General features: G+C 38.1%; 1 protein-coding gene across 1 annotated transcript; it reads left to right on the top strand.

Moving 5' to 3' along the window:
• Positions 1-18,321: 18,321 nt before the first annotated feature.
• On the top strand, positions 18,322-20,532 carry SLITRK1 (SLIT and NTRK like family member 1). Its single transcript, XM_049647523.1, has one exon. The coding sequence runs from the start codon at positions 18,437-18,439 to the stop codon at positions 20,525-20,527; it is 2,091 nt and encodes a 696-aa protein (XP_049503480.1). The 5' UTR covers positions 18,322-18,436; the 3' UTR covers positions 20,528-20,532.
• The last annotated feature ends 371 nt before the right edge of the window (positions 20,533-20,903 follow it).

The following is a 20,903-nucleotide window of genomic DNA, read 5'->3' as shown; positions in this document are numbered from 1 at the left end:
GTTTTATGCTTGTAGTGATGTCTCTGGTACTTTGTCTCACAGGATCCCCCTTAGGATCTCTTGTAGGGCTGGTTTCGTGGTGACAAATTCCTTCAGTTTTTGTTTGTTTGGGAAGACCTTTATCTCTCCTTCTATTCTAAATGACAGACTTGCTGGATAAAGGATTCTCGGCTGCATATTTTTTCTGTTTAGCACACTGTAGATATCGTGCCAAGCCTTTCTGGCCTGCCAAGTTTCAAAGGAGAGATCAGTCACGAGTCTTATAGGTCTCCCTTTATAAGTGAGGGCACGTTTATCCCTTGCTGCTTTCAGAATTTTCTCTTTATCCTTGTATTTTGCCAGTTTCACTATGATATGTCGTGCAGAAGATCGATTCAAGTTACGTCTGAAGGGAGTTCTCTGTGCCTCTTGGATTTCAATGCCTTTTTCCTTCCCCAGTTCAGGGAAGTTCTCAGCTATAATTTGTTCAAGTACCCCTTCAGCACCTTTCCCTCTCTCTTCCTCCTCTGGGATACCAATTATGCGTATATTATTTTTTTTTAGTGTATCACTTAGTTCTCTAATTTTCCCCTCATACTCCTGGATTTTTTTATCTCTCTTTCTTTCAGCTTCCTCTTTCTCCATAACTTTATCTTCTAGTTCACCTATTCTCTCCTCTGCCTCTTCAAGCCGAGCCATCGTGGATTCCATTTTGTTTTGCATTTCGTTTAAAGCGTTTTTCAACTCCTCGTGACTGTTCCTTAGTCCCTCGATCTTTGTGGCAAGAGATTCTCTGCTGTCCTGTATACTGTTTTCAAGCCCAGCGATTAATTTTATGACTATTATTCTAAATTCACTTTCTGTTATATTATTTAAATCCTTTTTGATCAGTTCATTAGCTGTTGTTATTTCCTGGAGATTCTTCTGAGGGGAATTCTTCCATTTGGTCATTTTGGAGAGTCCCTTGCGTGGTGAGGACCTGCAGTGCACTTCCCCTGTGCTGTGGTGTATAACTGGAGTTAGTGGGCAGGGCCGCAGTCCGACCCGATGTCTGCCCCCAGCCCACTGCTGGGGCCACAGTCAGACTGGTGTGTGCCTTCTCTTCCCCTCTCCTAGGGGCGGGATTCACTGTGGGGTGGCGTGTCCCGTCTGGGCTACTTGCACACTGCCAGGCTTGTGTTGCTGGGGATCTGGCGTATTAGCTGGGGTGGGTAGGCAAGGTGCACGGGGGGTGGAGGGGCAGGCTTAGCTCGCTTCTCCTTAGGTGATCGACTTCAGGAGGAGCCCTGTGGCAGCGGGAGGGAGTCAGATCCGCTGCCGGAGGTTTGGCTCCGCAGAAGCACAGAGTTGGGTGTTTGCGCGGAGCGAGCAAGTTCCCTGGCAGGAACTGGTTCCCTTTGGGATTTTGGCTGGGGGATGGGCGCGGGAGATGGCGCTGGCGCCTTTGTTCCCCGCCAAGCTGAGCTCTGCCGTCCGGGGGCTCAGCAGCTCTCCCTCCCTTTGTCCTCCAGCCTTCCCGCTTTCCGAGCAGAGCTGTTAACTTATGACCTCCCAGACGCTAAGTCGCGCTTGCTGTCGGAACACAGTCTGTCCGGCCCCTCCGCTTTTGCCAGCCAGACTCGGGGGCTCTGCTTGGCCGCTGAGCCGCCCCTCCGCCCCGGCTCCCTCCCGCCAGTCCGTGGAGCGCGCACCGCCTCGCTGCCCTTCCTACCCTCTTCCGTGGGCCTCTAGTCTGCGCTTGACTCCGGGGACTCCCTTCTGCTAATCCTCTGGCGGTTTTCTGGGTTCTTTAGGCAGGTGTAGGTGGAATCTAAGTGATCGGCAGGACGCGCTGTGAGCCCCGCGTCCTCCTACGCCGCCATCTTCCGGACGAGATGAAATAATTCTAATCTAAGGAAATTTGTAATGTGTAGATATCAAGTAAGTAGCAAAGATATAAAGTGAAATAGTTCAGAGGAGTTAATCTTAAATTGTAATTGTCATTTTTTTGTTGTTTTTTTAAAAATATATGGTATCTATTGTGTTTAGTGCTGTTTCCCATGGGAATGTCTGGGGAAGACATAGGACAGTCAGAAGGTGGTTTGATGAGCATGAAATTAGAATTTAAAGGACAAGGATGTAAGTGGATATACTTCCCAGGACTCACTCTTCCCCTTAGCATTCTCAGATATGAAGAGTTTTGCCAATATCTTATTTTTCTGTTTCTTTTGTTTTGTTAAGTTTCTTGCCATGATACTACTCTAATGGTACTGTTGTTTTTATCTGATGAGCTGGTCTTTAGGGTGAAGTGGCATGTTTATCATATGATAGTATGTACCTAAAAAAGTATAACTTTTGGGCAACCCAGTCGGGACCCCTCTTACTCTTGAGAGCTTTGTACTTTGGCTCAATAAACTCTATCTCTTTGCTAAAAAAAAATTATAACTTTCAGGAAATAAATTACTGAATAAATTTTATGATTGCCATTCATACCATCGTATCAACCATATGATTATTGTGGGCTGTGGAATCTGTATATATGCATATATGTACACATACATATATAGACATATACATACACACATAAATTCAGCTTACAATTTATAATGATATATAGGACATACCTATAATATAAGCTAGACTATCATGAGACAGAATGGAAATATGGTATATGGATGGATTCTAGTAAGTTTACACTTACATTTATTGGGGAGTAAGAATTTAAAAAAAGGAACTGTTGTTTTGCAAGCTTTTCTATGGGTCTCATGTTTGGCTTTTGATACTCTTTTAACAGGTTTTCCCAGATTTATTGAAATATAATCAGTATACAAAAAAATGACACATAATTTATGCAATTTGATCAGTTTGGACATACCTATGCATTAATGTTACCCTCACCACAATCAGATAAAGAGGATAATAACTATATCCATTACCTCCAAAAGCTTCCTTGTGTCCCTTTTGTTTCTTTTTATGTTGGGGAGGGGAGGCTAAGAACACTTAACATAAGATCTACTCTCAACAAATTTTTAAGTGCATAATACCTTAATGTTAACTATAGTCATTGTATTTTCTTTTTTGAAAAGTTTAGTTATTTTGAGAGAGAGAAAGAGAGCATATGTGGGGGAGGGGTAGAGAGAGAGAGAGGGAGAGAGAGAATCCCAAGCAGGCTCTGCATTGCCAAAGTGGGACTCAACATGGGGCTCGATCTCACAAACCATCAGATCATGACCTGAGCCAAAATCAAGAGTCAGGCGCTTGACTGACTGAACCACCCAGGTGCCCCTAGTCATTGCACTTCCATCATAATCTCAACAATCATCAGTCCTCTATGATAAAATACACAGTTTTGGAGAATCTAGTAAAGTTTCTTAGATATGAACCTTGGCTTTGCTCAGCAACTTTACATAGTTAGACATGTAAAAATATTTTGCTAACAGTGAAAAGTGAGTAAAATAATGGTCACTTAGATAACTAAGGCACAATGATTTACAGTTAACAACATGCCTTTGTGTTCATCACTTCCTTTAATCTTCAGAGTATAGACATGAAAATGGGTAGAACAAATATTTAACAACTGATCAAGTAAATTGTGCATCTTTTATTTTTCGAGCCGTAAAACGTAGTGATTAAATTGACCTTTGAGCATTAATTAGTTTTCTTTGGCATCTCAATTCTCTTCCACCTCTTTTGTTTTTTGCATTTTTTAAAATAACTTTTAGCATTTTTAATTTAATTTGATAGTGTTTTTTATACTTCACAGTTCAATAGTTGGCTAATATTGAAAACTACTTTTCGGTTCATACCACCTTTTCAATTTAACACATACAAATATTTTGAAATGTATAAGAAGAAAAGGAATAATGGAGATCAGTACTTGGCTAATATTAGAAAATTCCCCTTTCTCCTTTTCTTCTTGCTCCCGCTTATGTTTTACTGCATATGCATACTTCAACATATACAATGATAAGAAATAAAATGGTTCACATCAAAACATTGTTTCACATAAGTAAGAAGATAAATCTTGCCTCTAAAGTATTATTTCTGAAGGCATTGGCATTTGTGTTTTTCACCCAGCTCTTGAAATAATTCAAATTTATCATCATTCATGGCACAAATAGTTATGAGCATTTTTTAAGCTTCTTAACCTTTTACAAAAAGCAGACTGACAGATACTATAATGTTACTTGGAAGGAGTTTATGAAGCATACAGAGTCCATTTATCTTTGCAGACAATTAAGGATTTAAACATGGATTAGGCCATGCAATCAAGTAGTTTGTACATAGATTATTTGGTCTTGGCATCCTATCAAGTTATTTGAGTGCAATATTGTTATTTCACCAAAAGGTATTACAGGAACAGCTTTAAAAACTCATTCCTGTATATGCTCTAAGGAGTTATTATGTCATCCATAATATCACCATTTCTCAATGTCTTCTGTATGAAAACCTACATTGAAAATTCAGTACTTAAATTTAGTACTTGTGAAAAAAATGTGGTTTTCTTAAGGGAACTTCAGTTTTGTCCCCATATCACAAAGTAACTCCCAATATAGTATTTACTTTCAAAATTTGGCCATCCACTAAAGGATATTGAAAAATACCTTGCACTCAGTGCACATACTTATAAATGTAAGTAGACTATTGGAAAGTTAGAAATGCTTAGTTAAAAGAACAGAGCAAGAGCTATGGTGATTAATAATATATAAGTACAACATTATTTTCATTATGCTATCCATACTGGTTAAGTGTGGAAAGAGAAAAAAATAGCAATTCAATGAGTTTGACATCCCATAAGTAATTGTACAGAGAGGAAAATAGTTTACCTATAAGCACACCCTTACAAACTAGCAAAAGTATTATTACCCATTTTGTTTTGGACACCATAATACTCAGGAGCAAATGCATAACCAAATTAAAGTGGCTCTGAGGACCTTACAGCCTGCAGGTTAGGTCCTGATGGCCTTTTCCAACTCATTTTCTCCCTAAGAATATGTCTATACTTTGCTATTTTATTGTATATATTTTCTATAAACTACCACAAATCCTTTGTGGAACCAGACATGCTATTAATTAATTGCTTAATTCTGTGCAGCTGCACTGTGCCAGGCCCTCTGCCAGATGCTGGAGATACAAAGATAAACATGACACAATCCCTTTTTTTCAAGGAGCTAGAAATCTAGCCAAAGTGGATCCCATTTTTATGGTACTTTGAAATATAGCAAGCTCTTCCACATTATCATATTTGATATACACACATGGGAAATTTAAAAAGTGCATTAGAAGTATGTTTACTCTTCCTGGGCACTGAACTGCAACGATTATTTTGTTCAATAATAGATCCACCGGGAGTATGTAGCTAATGTGTGAAAATTCAAATCTGAATAGATGTGTTATCCTGGGAGAATAACGAGAATTTTGGTGAAACCCCTTTTGATTCTGTACTGTGTTATTGGATTTTGATTTTCATGAAGCAAAATGCTTCCATCATTACCAAATCTGAGAATCTAATATTTATATAGTAGATAATACCAATTGTAGACTACTGCATTGCTTCAGAAACAAAATGAAAAGAATCCAGAGCCAAAGATCAGAGTGAAATGATAACATATTAAGAAAAACCTCTAATTTGTGTATATTTTTAAGTCTTTAAGAATTTTAAATATGTAAAATAAAATGATTTGGTGACCATTTACTAAATAATAGTCATGTATGTTGACAATGTAAATATTTTATTCTGTCTTACCATGCAAAATAGAAGCCAGCCAATTACATATCCTACTGCTATCCATGGTTTTGTGCTTTATCTGGCTGCCTTTGAAAAATAGATTTAAGAGCTCCTGGATGGCTCAATTGGTTGAATGCCTACCTCTTGATCTTGGCTCAGGTCATGATCCCAGGGTCTTTAGATCAAGCCCTGCATGAGCTTCCCACTGAGCATGGAGCCTGCTTGGAATTCTGTCTCTCTCTCTCTCTCTCTCTCTCTCTCTCTCTCTTTCTCTCTCTCTTTCTGTCTCTCTCAAAAATAAATTGAATAAAATAAAATAAAATAAAATAAAATAAAATAGATTTGAAAACAAGGCTATTTATTCTGCCTTTGGTTTACTGCCCTCCTTTTCCTCCCATTGTTGAGGAAGAGAGTCACATTCCAGGGTAGTGGTTTTTCCATCCTTGATGATGGCCAAAGCATCACACTTGACACTGGATGATTAACACTGACAGCAGGGAAGAGTAGTGCAGCGAACCATTTGCCCAAAACATGTGTGCTGATACTAGTTGTAATCAGACTAAAATGAAAAAAGAAAAAAAAATCTCTTTTTTACCTAGACTGGGAGAGCAATTTCAACATGTGTTTTGATTGACATGCTTGCAGATGTTTAAGTACTGTGAAGCAAACTATAATTTATAGAAACCAGATTTTGCATCCCGTTGATTTCCCTTAGAAACATTTCACTGAGATATGACATTTGATTTTGATTTTTCAAGACCACCTCAGAGACAAGATGTTATGTGCTATCTCCTAATGCTATTAACATATTTTGTGTGCCTGTAGTGACTATTTCAGCAAATCTTCCTTCAGGAATACCAGGAATTATAAATATGTTACTAAACTAATGGTAAAAATCTGGGAACAGACCATCCATTTTCAGTGGCGATGATCACCCACAAGGGGGGAAGTTGGTTTGAAATGGAAGAATATTAGATATTGCAGTAGTTGTAGACATGTAGGACATGCACGATATATAGTACATCTTTTATGAACATTTTAGGGGAGCAGGAATAGGGGAAAAAGAAGTCTAAAAAAGCTCTTGGTATGGGAAATGATAATGGAAAAAATTAAAAGTTTAAGAAACAATGGTATAAACCTAGTCATTTAGGGTTTGAAGCCACATACTGGTTTACCTAAACTAAATTTATCAAGCAAAAGGCAAGACTTTGCTGAACTGGAAAATTACAAATAAAATAGTATTAATACTTCAGTAAGTAAACATCTTCTAGAGAATTCCTTAATGATGTTCTTTTAATATAAGAGAACTGAAATACATTTATGACAATTTCAAATATGATTATAATTATTTCTAGATTAAAATAAGTATATGAAGGATTAAAAGTATGAGAAAAGTTACAGGTTTTTAATGTCTTGTGTTCTAATATATTTATTTCCAATTTCAAAAGGGGTAGAATATTTAATAACTATCAATAAAATATTTTCAAATCAAACTAGTAAAAATTATGGAAGAGCATATTAAAATAATATCTCTTCTTAAACAGTTCCAAAGATGAAAAACATTAAAGTATAATGAAATTTTAACTGTGTTATTTGTTTTAATTCTTCTTTCCACTTAGTTTTTAAGTCAAGGTAACAATATTTATAATTTGTGGAAGCCATATTCTTCAAAGACAATTATTTTTCTGCAGGTTGTATGCTAACAAATAATTCAAAGTAGTGAAATTCATAAACTAACAAATAAGCTAACCAATTAAACTAAATCCAAACTAAAATCAAGCAATGTGAAGTCAATTATAGTGATACATAAAAATCCATGGCTGTGCACAAAGGCATTTTAGAAATTTACTGTGAAATAAATTTTTGCTAAATTTGCCCCTTTAATTAAAACCTATTATGTAAAAAAATATTTAAGAAAACAACGATTTACTGTATAAGTTTTAAAATGCAAATTTAGTATCTAACACAATCATTTTTAACATAGCTTTTTAACTAGTAAGTTTTTTTATTTAAAAATTTTCATTATATTTGAAATAATCTTTGCAGATATATTTCTTAGGCCAGTCAATGGATTTTTTAGCATGATAATTTCAAGCTGTAATATACTGAAAAGAGGAGGAGTAAACTAAAAAGATAAGAAAGGCAGGCAGAAAATATTTTTTATAATGACATAGAAGAATAGAAATTGCCCATTATTGGGGCACCAGGGTGGTTCAGTCAGTTAAGCCTCCAACTTTGGCTCAGGTCCTGGTCTCACAGTTTGTGAGTTTGAGCCCCACGTCAGGCTCTGTGCTGACAGCTCAGAGCCTGGAGCCTGCTTCAGATTCTGTGTCTCCCTCTCTCTCTGCCCCTCCCCTCACACTCTGTCTCTCTCTCTTTCAAAAATAAACATTAAATTTTTTTAAGTTTAAAAAGAAAGAAATTGTTACTATGTAGCAGAATCTTATGTTCTCAAAAATAAGTTTTCCAATAAAGTTTTTCAATAAAGAAAAACAAATGATGATAAGATTTAGTCGCTTTTCCAAAAATCATACTAATGGGAAAATACCAACTTGAGATAGAAAACCACACTTGAAAAAAAAAATATATATGCATGTGTACCTATATATGTGTGTATATATGTACATGTACATATATTTGTTTATTAACTTATGTAAATCACCTACCAGATATGACATCACTTCCTTGACTTCATGATAGTTTTAGAGGACAAAGCTTTTGGACAAAGCAAAATATTCTGGGAAAGGGAAACCTCACTGTGCTTTAGATACAAATTTCAGCTTGAAATAATTGGAAACTGAGTATAAGCATTGTATGTTTAATAAATGGCTATAATAGAGGTGCTTGTTCAAGAAGAAACAGGAATGTAGCTAGTTAGCCTAACTTCAGGGACACAGTAAAATGAGAAATGATAACAAAAGTCCCTCAAGGGAATTACTCAAGCCATGCAATCTAACTGCCAACATCAGCTTACTTTCCAGGATGCTCCTGGAGATATAACAAGTAGGTATATGACTGTACAGCAACAAAGTTAAAACTGAGCAGATAACTGGGCATAAAGCCTTATTTCTCAGTGTCACCTTCAAAGTGGCACTGTGGGTTTTCAAACAATTACAAAATTTGAATTTGTGTTCTGCTGTGTCTGTACTACAATATTCAGAAACCCTGAACCATCATTGTCTCAGAAGTAGCCCCGAATTACCTACTTTCTTGTACAATTATCTTTGATAAACTAGCATTAGAAAAAGGATTGGTAAAATTTGGGGGTGGGGGGAAACAACCAGCATAAACCAGGACTTTCCTGGGAAAACATGGATGTAAAGTCAGTCACCTTACTCCCACTCAGATCAGTCAGATTTCCTGATTTACTCAAGCAGAGAAGCCATTTAGAAAAAGGTAACTGGGTAGCTCCCAGAATCTCTGGAAAGATCAGAGAACCAGTTTGGGTACATGGACAGGAGCAAAAGTTGCCCCATAATCAAAATGGTTGAAGTTAGACCATAACATTCCTCTGCTGAGGATGGTGCTGCCAGCGCTGGAACCAGCAGCAAAACGCTTTCAACAACTCCCTTCTCAGCCCTGGACCCTGAGAAGTCCCCTGCCACGGTTGTGTTGGATATTCTCATTGCTGCCGTTGCTACCATAGCCAGAGATAATCCTTCTGTTTCCTTTGCCACATGTCACTAAGTCTAATTTCAAAATCCAGACACATGAGCCAAGTCATATGATCTGCCCTAGCCACCAGAAGAACTGGGAAAATGGGTGTCTAATGTTTTACCATTTATGATATTATATGTGGTTTATCTCCAAATAAGACTTAAAAGGTGGGAAATTGACTGGTATTAGGATCGGAGTAAGAGATTCTCCCATAAGTCCAGTGTACTACAAAGTATGATTTCCTGAGTTTGATGCCAAAGCCCATGCTATTTTCACTGCTCTAGGCAACTGCTCATGTGAGATAATGCTTTTTCACAGTCTAATAGTTACCATAAATGTAAGAACTGCCAATTCCAACTGATTAGAAAATAGCATGTTTTCTAGTTTAATAAATAATATTTAATTCTTTTTTCTTGGGCAATTTAAATGCCCTATAAGATTTCCATTCTCCATAATATCGAAACCAAAATTAGTTACTAGTATATAGTGCTTGTGGACAAATCTAAAAGAGATGGTGTTGACCTTTTTCATCAGCTGATTAGCCACTAGCCATCTGCACGATGTAATGTAATGGTCATCACAACAAGGCATCCACCTCTGTTAAATGCATCTCTACCTGGACTGCAATAGTGCATGTAATTCTACCTTTAGACATTTATTTCTCTAGATCAAGACATTGTATATTTAAGAATCAAGAGTGAAAATGTAAGTGGCAGCTTTGTCCATCTTGCAGTTTTGGCATTCTGGTGTTTTGCATACAGTAGGTTTTTTTATGATTTATTGTGCATATAGTGTATATACATGTTTGTGTATGGCTAGTGTACATGTGTGTGTGTAAAAGGAAATAAATGATTTTAACACTTTGTTTTTGAAAACTGATGAAAAAGAATGTGGGTATAATACATTTTTAAATGGTACATAATCTTGCCATCATATGAACACTTGAAAGACAGTCGAATTTTGTCCTGAAATAAGTCCCAAGGAAGACATAGTAATGTATGTAACAAAATAATAATGAGTGGGACAAAGAGAAAGGTAAAGAAAGAAAATATTTTAGAAACAAAATAGGGGGCAAAAGACAACTTAGCATCTTTAAGATTTTGCCATAGCTCTGAAAAAAAAATAACAGAATAGCAAATAATATTTTTGTATTCATACATTTGTTTTGTTTTCACACCTTTTAAAAATCCAGTCAATAACCTGAAAAGTTAACCTCACTGGGTCTATAGACTTTCATGATCTTTTATATTCACAACAGCTAATTTCATAATCCACTTCCTCTTGCAAAAGCAGCAACGTGTCCCCATCATTAGCATCATCACCCATTCATTGGTTGTCAACTAGGTCCATGGTGCTATACTACTCTTATGGGATATACAAAATGTAGGTTAGAAACTCATTTTCTAGAGGAAAAAAATTCATAAATACTTGCGTGATAATACAAGAAAAATGTATAAAGTGCACATAATGCATGGAAAACATGAAACCTAAAAATGTACCTAAAAAATTCACAGATCATATCACTTCCTCAGGTAACTAGTTTGTGAATTAATCCTGTCTCTGAGCTTCTAACTCTTGTGATCTGTCCTATTCAATTTATCACTAACTTGCCTACTGCCTTATTTCACCGGTAGAGTATACATCTCACATATTATGTGCCCATTGCTCTGCTAGATGACTGATATAAAAATATAAAAGAATTTTATTCTTTCAAGAATATTACATTTTAGTGAGGAATCAATGCCACAAACAAATAATTTTTTTTAAAAAATACACAATTTATTAGTTATTTTACTGAATACATTAAGCTGAAAGGTCCTGAGATGCATAGATAGGTTGGTCTGGAAAGTCACAGAAGTGATTTTAAGCTGAACCATATCTTAATACTTAAACAGGAATGAAGAAGGTAAACAATGTACTCAATAAATAATCATAAATTGAAAAGTATTTGCTTAAGTAAATGGATCAGCTTGGCTTCACTTTAAAAGTACTGAACTGATTGGAAAATATTTTAAATAATAACAAATAGTGTTGGCAGGGGTTTAAGGAAATAGCAAATCTCATCTACCATGGATAGAATATAAATTAGCAAAATTTTTGTGTAGGCAACTTGTCCATTTGTATCAAAAGTCTTAATATTATTCCTACACTTTGACCTGGCAATTCTACTTCTAGGAATCTATAATAAGAAGATAAATAATGATGTTCATAGTGATTTGAGCACAAGGTTGTTCTTTGCAGCATTATTTATAAGAGCAAAAATTTTAGTAAGAACTAAATATCCAACAATGTGAAATTAATTCAATGAATTATTCTATGCCGTACAAAGGAATTCAGCCTCTAATGTAATATATAAAATATAATATATAAAATATAATATATAAAATATAATATATAAAATATAATATATAAAATATAATATATAAAATATATATAATATAATATAATATAATATAATATAATATAATATAATGATGGATAATTGTTTAATAACAAGGAATGTGAACAATGTTCACGAATAAATGTTAAGTGCAAAAAGTGTATTGCAAAATATATGTGTGGATGTTTTTACTAATTTCTGGGTGTTGGAATGCGGTAGATATTATTTTATATTTTTGCTGTTGTTTTCAGTGTTTTCCAAAAGCTCTACTAGTAACATGTATTGCTTTATCTTAAAAATGTAATATGTAATTTGTACGTAACACAGAATTCCTTTTCTGTGAGTAATTATCTGCAGTATCTTACAAATTTTTAAAAGTAAAATAAGTTCTGTTAAAAACAAAACAACAGGCCCAAGATGGAGTTGCTTATGCTAAACCCCACATCACCAAACTAATACTTAATTCATTTTGGCTCTCCTAGAAGTAGAATATTAAATCAGCATGAGTGAGGTAATTGGCTCTAAGAACTCGTTCCATGCTCTGAAGAAAAGTGACCTTGCCACAACCACTCTGATTTTTGCTAGTATAACTTTCTTGTTCATGCTTGCCTTCTGCCTACAAAAGTCTTTTTCATTTTGGACAGCTCTTTGGAGCACTTCACTATCTGTTAGATAGAAAGCTGCCCAATTCATGAATCATTGAGTAAAGCCAATAAAATCTTTAAATTTTATTCGTTGAATTTTGTGTTTTAACAGTTCTTAATAGTTATATACTTAGGCACCCATTAATATAAACAATTGGAGGAATATGTGTTCTTAATTCATGGTAGTAGAGTACAGAATACAGTGTAGCACAGTTGACCCTTGAACAAAATAGGTTTGATAGATACAGCACAATACTATAAATGTATTTTATCCTCTTTATGATCTTCTTAATAATATTTTCTTTTCTCTAGCTTACTTTACTGTCAGATACAGTATATAATCATATACAAAATATATGTTAACTGACCATTTATGTTATCGGTAAGCCTTCTTGTCAACAGTAGACTATTAACAGTTAAATTTTGGGAGAGTAAAAAGTTATACATGGATCTTCAACTGTGCAAGGGGTTGTTCAAGAGACAATTGTATACACCTAAGTCAACTGTTACCCTTTCCAGGCAAACATTTGGTTGTGTGATCTATGTTAAATTTTTAAAAATAATTGATTAGCAATTTCCCTTCATATAAATTATGTTTTTGATCAGTGTCCTCTCCAATGTGTCCAAAATAGTGATTCACATGAGTTTTACTAGACAATGAGACTTTATGAGAACATCAGTTCCACTTGAAAATGGCCAAACATGTGACTCAAAGCAGCTTAAAATTTAAAGTAATATGAACATGAAAAAAGGATGTCAAGTCACAAGTAAAAATGTAAAAGTATTTTTATGTGTCCTACTTAGTTTACTGTTTATTTCATTATAAATAAAAGCTACATTTTGAAAAGCAACTATAACAAATAATTTAAAAATATCTTTTATGGTTTTGCCTTCAGAAGTCATGTAATGTGATAATTATCTTGGTATTCCACTCCTAGAAAATTATTTACAAACATAAAAAGAAACTATAGAGAAATAGAGGGAAATCTTACATTCTAAGCATATTAGTTTATAGGTATAATTGATTTATGTTCTCATCTCTTAGTTTACAATTTGTGTTACAGAAGAAAGAATTCCAACAACTCCTTTATCTTGTGAAATAGCAAGGATAGTAGTAGATTAAAGTCAGCACCAGTGAATTCTATTCTACAGTGGTTATTACATTTATTCTTGGTTTCAAGGCCAAGTGAATATGCAAATACATTAATAAAATATCCCAACTCCAAATGTAAAAAGTCTAAGGAGGCAAGAGACATTCAGATTTTTCTGAAATCACTTTTAAAGATTTTGGAATCAGGAAAAAAAGCATGAAGCGACCAAAAATTCCACAAACTTCAATGAATTAATTTGCTAGTAAGGAAATTGACCCATGGAGAGCTTACCTGAAGTAACAGATTTAGAGCGAATAAGGACTTACAAGTAGGAATAAAAGTTTAGCTCATGAGGGTGTAGTTTTGTTAACTCTGGCAAAGTCAGCTGGTATTATTCAATCTTGGTAGATTACTCAGTACTCCTCAGTTTTGGTTTAAGCATCTGTAAAATAGAATAACAATATTAAATTCACTATACACAAGTTTTCAGTAGTTTCCTCTGGAATAAAAATCATGGATGAGAGAAGACTAAAGATGGACTTCCTATATATGATTTTGTATTTCTTAAATAAAAATGTATTTCTTTAAAATTAAAAATCAGAGGCACCTGGGTGGCTCAGTTGGTTAAGCGGCCTACTTCGGCTGAGGACATGATTTTGCGGTCCCTGTTCCAGCCCCACGTTGGGCTCTGTGCTGACAGCTCAGAGCCTGGAGCCTGTTTCAGATTCTGTGTCTCCCTCTCTCTGACCCTCCTCCGTTCATGCTCTGTCTCTTTCTGTCTGAAAAATAAATAAACATTAAGAAAATTTTTTAATTAAAAATCAAAACCGAATACTTTTAAAATTATTGTGCAGAATAAATAAACTAAATATCTTAAGATATTTAATATTTTAAATTAATATTTGTTATATATTCTATTCTTCCATCTTAAATATGCATATGCATGGAAACATCTGGAAATTTGATGCCACCTGGGGAAATAGATAATAAACTGATAACTCTATTTTTAATCATAATGATTTTGTGATATGTATATCTAGCTTTTGTCACTTAAGAGATGAACCTGTTGAAGAAGAATAAGAAAACATGAACTTTTAATGATACAATTGAAATCCTTCTAGCCACAGCGCAGAAACAAAACTACAGCCCTGAGCAAATATTATCAGTTCTCATCATCATCTGGAGTATCCTTTATCTCAGGCTCCTGAGATCATCTGTTATGAGAGGCAAAGCAATTGAAGTAGTTCACTTGAACTCAAATAGATACAGTAGAACCCTTTTAAAAAGAGTTCATGCCTAAGAAATGTTCCCCTAAGGCATTAGAAATGTTTAGATCGCATACACATTGCCATATTTTTTTTTATTTCCCACCAAGAAATTTACTGTTGTACTTGAAGAGTTAATCTTTGGAGGGATGGGAGTGCTTTCCTGGACTGATTTATTTCTCTGAAATGAATTTTTAGGACAATAATATTTTTAAGAAAAATTTTTTGGCTAATTAATGAGGGTGCATTTTCAAAGGAACTACATGTGTGTATCTGTGTTGTTAGCTTGCAACTTTATATTGAATATCTTCATCTAGGTAATATCCCCTAATATTTTCTTCTGATTTGGTTGCTCATCTGACACTACCACACACCTTTTCTTAGAGTACAGACATAATAAACTATTTGAGGAGGGTAACTCCCCCCTTCAAATTGTAATGTGTCTAAGTAGGAAAACCCTGATTGTAAATTTTCTAATGTGACTGGTGCTTTGAGAGGCAAGAAGCAATCAAGGAAGAGAGAGAGAATTTAATGGGTGGGGGAGGGGTGAAATGTGAATATCAATTGCTTGCTACCTCAATTCTGTTCATTTAAAATCAACTGAAATATGTTCTTTCGGTCTCTTCATATAAAGAGTTTATTCAGCAAGTTGAATAAACAAGTAACTAATTAAGTGAAAAAGTGTGATTTTAGATGATTACCATCAATACTTTTCTTCCTAAACAGACAGCATTTTTCTGTCTCCCCTTCAGAGCCTACTTACCCCTATCAATCACAGACACTGAAAGAGGCTGCCTTTCACAGGGTGTTTTCTGGGGCTAAGAAGTTTCAGACCTGAGTCCTGTTACAAAGATACAGAAATATCCTTCTCTTCAGTATAACTCCTCCAGCACTTCTGCAGCTCTACTGCATAGCATTTTTTCAGTGAAATGGTTTCAGATTAAGCGTTTTCTCTTTCTACATGTGGTAATGGGTTAAATTAAATAGGAAGGGAATTGTTTTAGAAGTGTAATAGGTTGTCTAAAAAAAGGCCTCCCCTCTCTCTCAGCCTCTCTCTCTCTCTCTCTCTCTCACACACACACACACACACACACACACACACACTGAACCTTCATCCATGCTCTCCGGCTGAATTTCACCAGAAGACAATACATTTGATTATATGAAAATTTTGTCTATAGATACGAAAACTGCCTCCCCCAAAGAATTAGCTTCTGGACCCAAGAAAAAATTTTCCTCTACTCTTCTCTGAATTTCCCTATCTCTAGTCCTTCCCGGAATTCTTTGACTCTCCAGTCTTTTCAAAATGCACACATCCTTGAATATTGGATCTTTTATTCAGATTATTAGCAGGCATATTAACAGCTATCCAATTGCATAACACATAGTTGAAAGGGAAACTGATGTAAACATATTTCTACTTAGACTGAAGAAAGGGCATCATCATCATCATCACCATCATGTCCTGTAAATTCAAACCCTAAAATGTGCACAATTTTAAAAATGCATTCACTGAAAAGGTTTTGACACTAATAAGAAAAGTCAGCAGAACAGCTGACAAGCAGCAGTCTCTCACCATTTCTCACCTCTCGGGTGTTTGTAGAACTTGGTTTTTATAAGCTCCATCTAAGTTTGAGGAACCGGAGATTCCTTCTCTGAGAAAAGCCCTAGCCAAGCTCCACTAGCACCAGTGACCCAGAGAAGAGAAACTGCTAGCTACCTGCAGAGAAGCTTCGAACAGGGCCTTAGAGACCGGCGATTTCTCTCTCTCTCTCTCTGTCTCTCTCTCTCTCTCTCTCTTTCCCCACTCCCCCTCTCTCTCCCTCAAAATGCAACTGGTTATTTACTTGTATGCGTTTTAAAATCGTCCGTTCAAATTCGGAAACTTTGTGAGTGTGTCTGAGTGAGTGAGTGAGTGCGTGCGTGTGTGTGTGTGTGTGTGTGTGTGGTGCGCGTGCCAGTCTGCCAGTGGTTTTTTAAGAGCACTCACGAATCATATTGGGATTTTTTCCTGCTCCCTCCCTCCTTTTCCGGTTCTCTGTGAAAGCTTTCGGGTCTGGAATCAAAGACGCAAGCAGACATTGTATTTTCACCCTGCAGACTTAAATAACATTCAAGAAATATCATCAGAGAAACCTAACTCTCAACAACCAAATTGACTAAAATTCTATACCAAGTTTAAAAAAGAAAAAGTATGTGCCTAAATTATATCCATGCAACAAAAAATTCATACCCAAGTATATTATTTAAAAAATATATATGATACGATTATATGTTCCAAATAATCACTTTAAACATAGCCAAAAAAAAAAAAAAAAAGGTTTCAAAGACATCAAATAGCATAAAACATTGTACTGCAGAGACGGAAGAAATGCATTTAAAGCACCGATGAAAATGGCGTGCAGTATAATTACCTCAAATTGCTGTTCGCTTGACACCCTGACACTAATTTTATTCAAGCCATTGGGAAATAAATGTTTTAAAAGCACTCCTTTCCAAACGCTGGAGCCAGTGGGGGCTGTGAGGTCATTAAGGAAAGGAAAGGGTAAAGTTTTCAGCACGCAAAAAAGAATTAAATAATCCATTTAAAATAAGCGTCTATCTGGATCGACAGCCTTTAATGCCCACATTTTTAACGCTTGCCCTGTACGTGGATTGATTTTTTTTTTTCCTTCAGCATTCCCTCACCAGATGGATTTTTGCTACTGCAGATCAGCAGAGGGTGTCAGATCTTTCAGAGTGCACCAGGCTGGAACAAGCAGAGCTTCTTAGCAACTCTCTTCTACCCCCTCCCCATTCTCGCGCTCTCTCCCTCCCTCAGACAACTCGCCCCCCGCCCTCCGCCCCCTCCACGTAATTCCGAAAGAGCAGAATAAAGAGGAGAAAAAGAAAAGAAGAGCTAGTAACCGAGAGCTGGAGCCCAGAAAAAACGGCTGAAGAGGACCGAAAGGGAGGAAAGGAAAAGGATGGACAGCCACAAAACGCAGCGATTGCGGAAATTTTCCAGCGCCATTGGCTCGGCAGCGTGAGTCCTTTCGGTCGGGCGTGATTTCAGCACCGGGGGGACTGGACAGCACCTCGGGGGGACTTCTGGGCAACCTGCAACCACAGCAAGAACTCCATCAGCCGCCTCAGCTACAGAAGCCGCCGAAAACCCTGCTTTGTATCAGAGAGGCAAGGTCAGTCCGACGCACAGCCATGCACAGGCAGTGCGCCTGTACTACGCTGCAAACCCTCTGCTTGTTTCTCTAACATGCACTTGCTTCTAATTACTAGCATTGTTCCCTTCCTGATTAGTGAGGACCACTAGATCAGATTCTGTAAGGGTGTATTTTTAATTTATATGTATATATTTAACTTCTTTTGGTAATTTTTAAAGGGTTGAGGGAGAGTGGGGTTATTTTTTCTACTTTTCTTTCCTTCTCTTTCTTCTTCTTCTTCTTCTTCTTCTTGTTTCTTTTTGTTTCTTTTTTGCTTGCCTTGCACTACGTGCCTGGATAGTTTGTGGATATAATTATTGACTGGCGCCTGGGTTGTTGCAGTGCGGGGGGGTTAGGGAGGAAGGAATCCACCCCCACCCCCCCAAACCCTTTTCTTCTCCTTCCCTGGGTTCGGACATTGGAGCACTAAATGAACTTGAATTGTGTCTGTGGCGAGCAGGATGGTCGCTGTTACTTTGTGATGAGATCGGGGATGAATTGCTCGCTTTAAAAATGCTGCTTTGGATTCTGTTGCTGGAGACGTCTCTTTGTTTTGCCGCTGGAAACGTTACAGGGGACGTTTGTAAAGAGAAGATCTGTTCCTGCAATGAGATAGAAGGGGACCTGCACGTAGACTGTGAAAAAAAGGGCTTTACAAGTCTGCAGCGTTTCACCGCCCCGACTTCCCAGTTTTACCATCTATTTCTGCATGGTAATTCCCTCACTCGACTTTTCCCTAATGAGTTTGCTAACTTTTATAATGCGGTTAGTTTGCACATGGAAAACAATGGCTTGCATGAAATCGTTCCTGGGGCTTTTCTGGGGCTGCAGCTGGTGAAAAGGCTGCACATCAACAACAACAAGATCAAATCTTTTCGAAAGCAGACTTTTCTGGGTCTGGACGATCTGGAATACCTCCAGGCCGATTTTAATTTATTACGGGATATAGACCCGGGGGCCTTCCAGGACTTGAACAAGCTGGAGGTACTCATTTTAAATGACAATCTCATCAGCACCCTACCTGCCAACGTGTTCCAGTATGTGCCCATCACCCACCTCGACCTCCGGGGAAACAGGCTGAAAACGCTGCCCTATGAGGAGGTCTTGGAGCAAATCCCTGGCATTGCTGAGATCCTGCTAGAGGATAACCCGTGGGACTGCACCTGTGATCTCCTCTCCCTGAAAGAATGGCTGGAAAACATTCCCAAAAATGCTCTGATCGGCCGAGTTGTCTGTGAAGCCCCCACCAGACTGCAGGGGAAAGACCTCAATGAAACCACAGAACAGGACTTGTGTCCTTTGAAAAACAGAGTGGATTCCAGTCTCCCGGCGCCCCCTGCCCAAGAAGAGACCTTCGCTCCTGGACCCCTGCCAACTCCTTTCAAGACAAATGGGCAAGAGGATCATGCCACCCCAGGGTCTGCTCCAAACGGAGGTACAAAGATCCCAGGCAACTGGCAGATCAAAATAAGACCCACCGCTGCGATAGCGACCGGCAGCGCCAGAAACAAGCCCCAAACCAATGGCTTGCCTTGCCCTGGGGGCTGCAGCTGCGACCACATCCCAGGGTCGGGTTTAAAGATGAACTGCAACAACCGGAACGTGAGCAGCTTGGCTGATTTGAAGCCCAAGCTTTCCAATGTGCAGGAGCTTTTCCTTCGAGATAACAAGATACATAGCATCCGAAAATCGCACTTTGTGGATTACAAGAATCTCATTCTGTTAGACCTCGGCAACAACAACATTGCCACCGTAGAGAACAACACTTTTAAGAACCTTTTGGACCTCAGGTGGCTGTATATGGATAGCAATTACCTGGACACTCTGTCCCGGGAGAAATTCGCCGGGCTGCAAAACCTCGAGTATCTGAACGTGGAGTACAATGCAATCCAGCTCATCCTTCCTGGCACCTTCAATGCCATGCCCAAACTAAGGATCCTCATTCTCAACAACAACTTGCTGAGGTCCCTACCCGTGGACGTGTTCGCTGGGGTCTCGCTCTCTAAGCTCAGTCTGCACAACAATTATTTCATGTACCTTCCAGTGGCAGGGGTACTGGACCAGTTAACCTCCATCATCCAGATAGACCTGCACGGAAACCCTTGGGAGTGTTCCTGCACCATTGTGCCTTTTAAGCAATGGGCAGAACGCCTGGGTTCCGAAGTGCTGATGAGCGACCTCAAGTGTGAGACGCCGGTGAACTTCTTTAGGAAGGATTTCATGCTCCTCTCCAATGACGAGATCTGCCCCCAGCTGTACGCGAGGATCTCGCCCACGCTAACTTCGCACAGTAAAAACAGCACTGGGTTGGCGGAGACCGGGACGCACTCCAACTCCTATCTAGACACCAGCAGGGTGTCCATCTCGGTGTTGGTCCCGGGACTGCTGCTGGTGTTTGTCACCTCCGCCTTCACTGTAGTGGGCATGCTCGTGTTTATCCTGAGGAATAGAAAACGATCTAAGAGAAGGGACGCCAACTCCTCGGCGTCCGAAATTAATTCCCTACAGACAGTCTGTGACTCTTCCTACTGGCACAATGGGCCTTACAACGCAGATGGGGCCCACAGAGTATATGACTGTGGCTCCCACTCACTCTCAGACTAAGACCCCAACCCGGGTAGAGCAGGGGAGCGGGAAGGCTATGCGCCCCCCCCCCCCCCCCCACCCCACCAATCCCCTACCCGGCTGGCATCCCAGGGGTCAGAGGAGCCCAGACCCAAGTCCAGCGCGCCCCAAGGCTTTATGGACATAAGTAAATAAATAACTGTGAACTCGCTCCGCTGAGAGGGTTTGACCCCTTAGCTCCCTTCTGGAAACAAAGAGCAGACTGTGGTGAGCTGGGAGAGCGCTGCCAAATCGCTCTTTGCAGCGAGCTCCTTTTGATAAAACCCAGCAGGGGCCCTGCTCGAAGAACTAGCCCTCTGCGTTGGGGCTGACGGGGATGTCTGCTGCGGTCCTATACATATATACGTGTACCCCA

Source organism: Panthera uncia (assembly GCF_023721935.1).
Source record: "Panthera uncia isolate 11264 chromosome A1 unlocalized genomic scaffold, Puncia_PCG_1.0 HiC_scaffold_16, whole genome shotgun sequence".
Taxonomy (NCBI): Eukaryota; Metazoa; Chordata; class Mammalia; order Carnivora; family Felidae; genus Panthera; species Panthera uncia.
Note: the sequence above shows the minus strand (reverse complement) of the source record. Positions and strands in the feature narration are given on the sequence as shown.

Bases quoted from the DNA above. Each gene is read 5' to 3' on its own strand.
- SLITRK1 (XM_049647523.1), top strand. From the start codon at position 18,437: ATGCTGCTTTGGATTCTGTTGCTGGAGACGTCTCTTTGTTTTGCCGCT.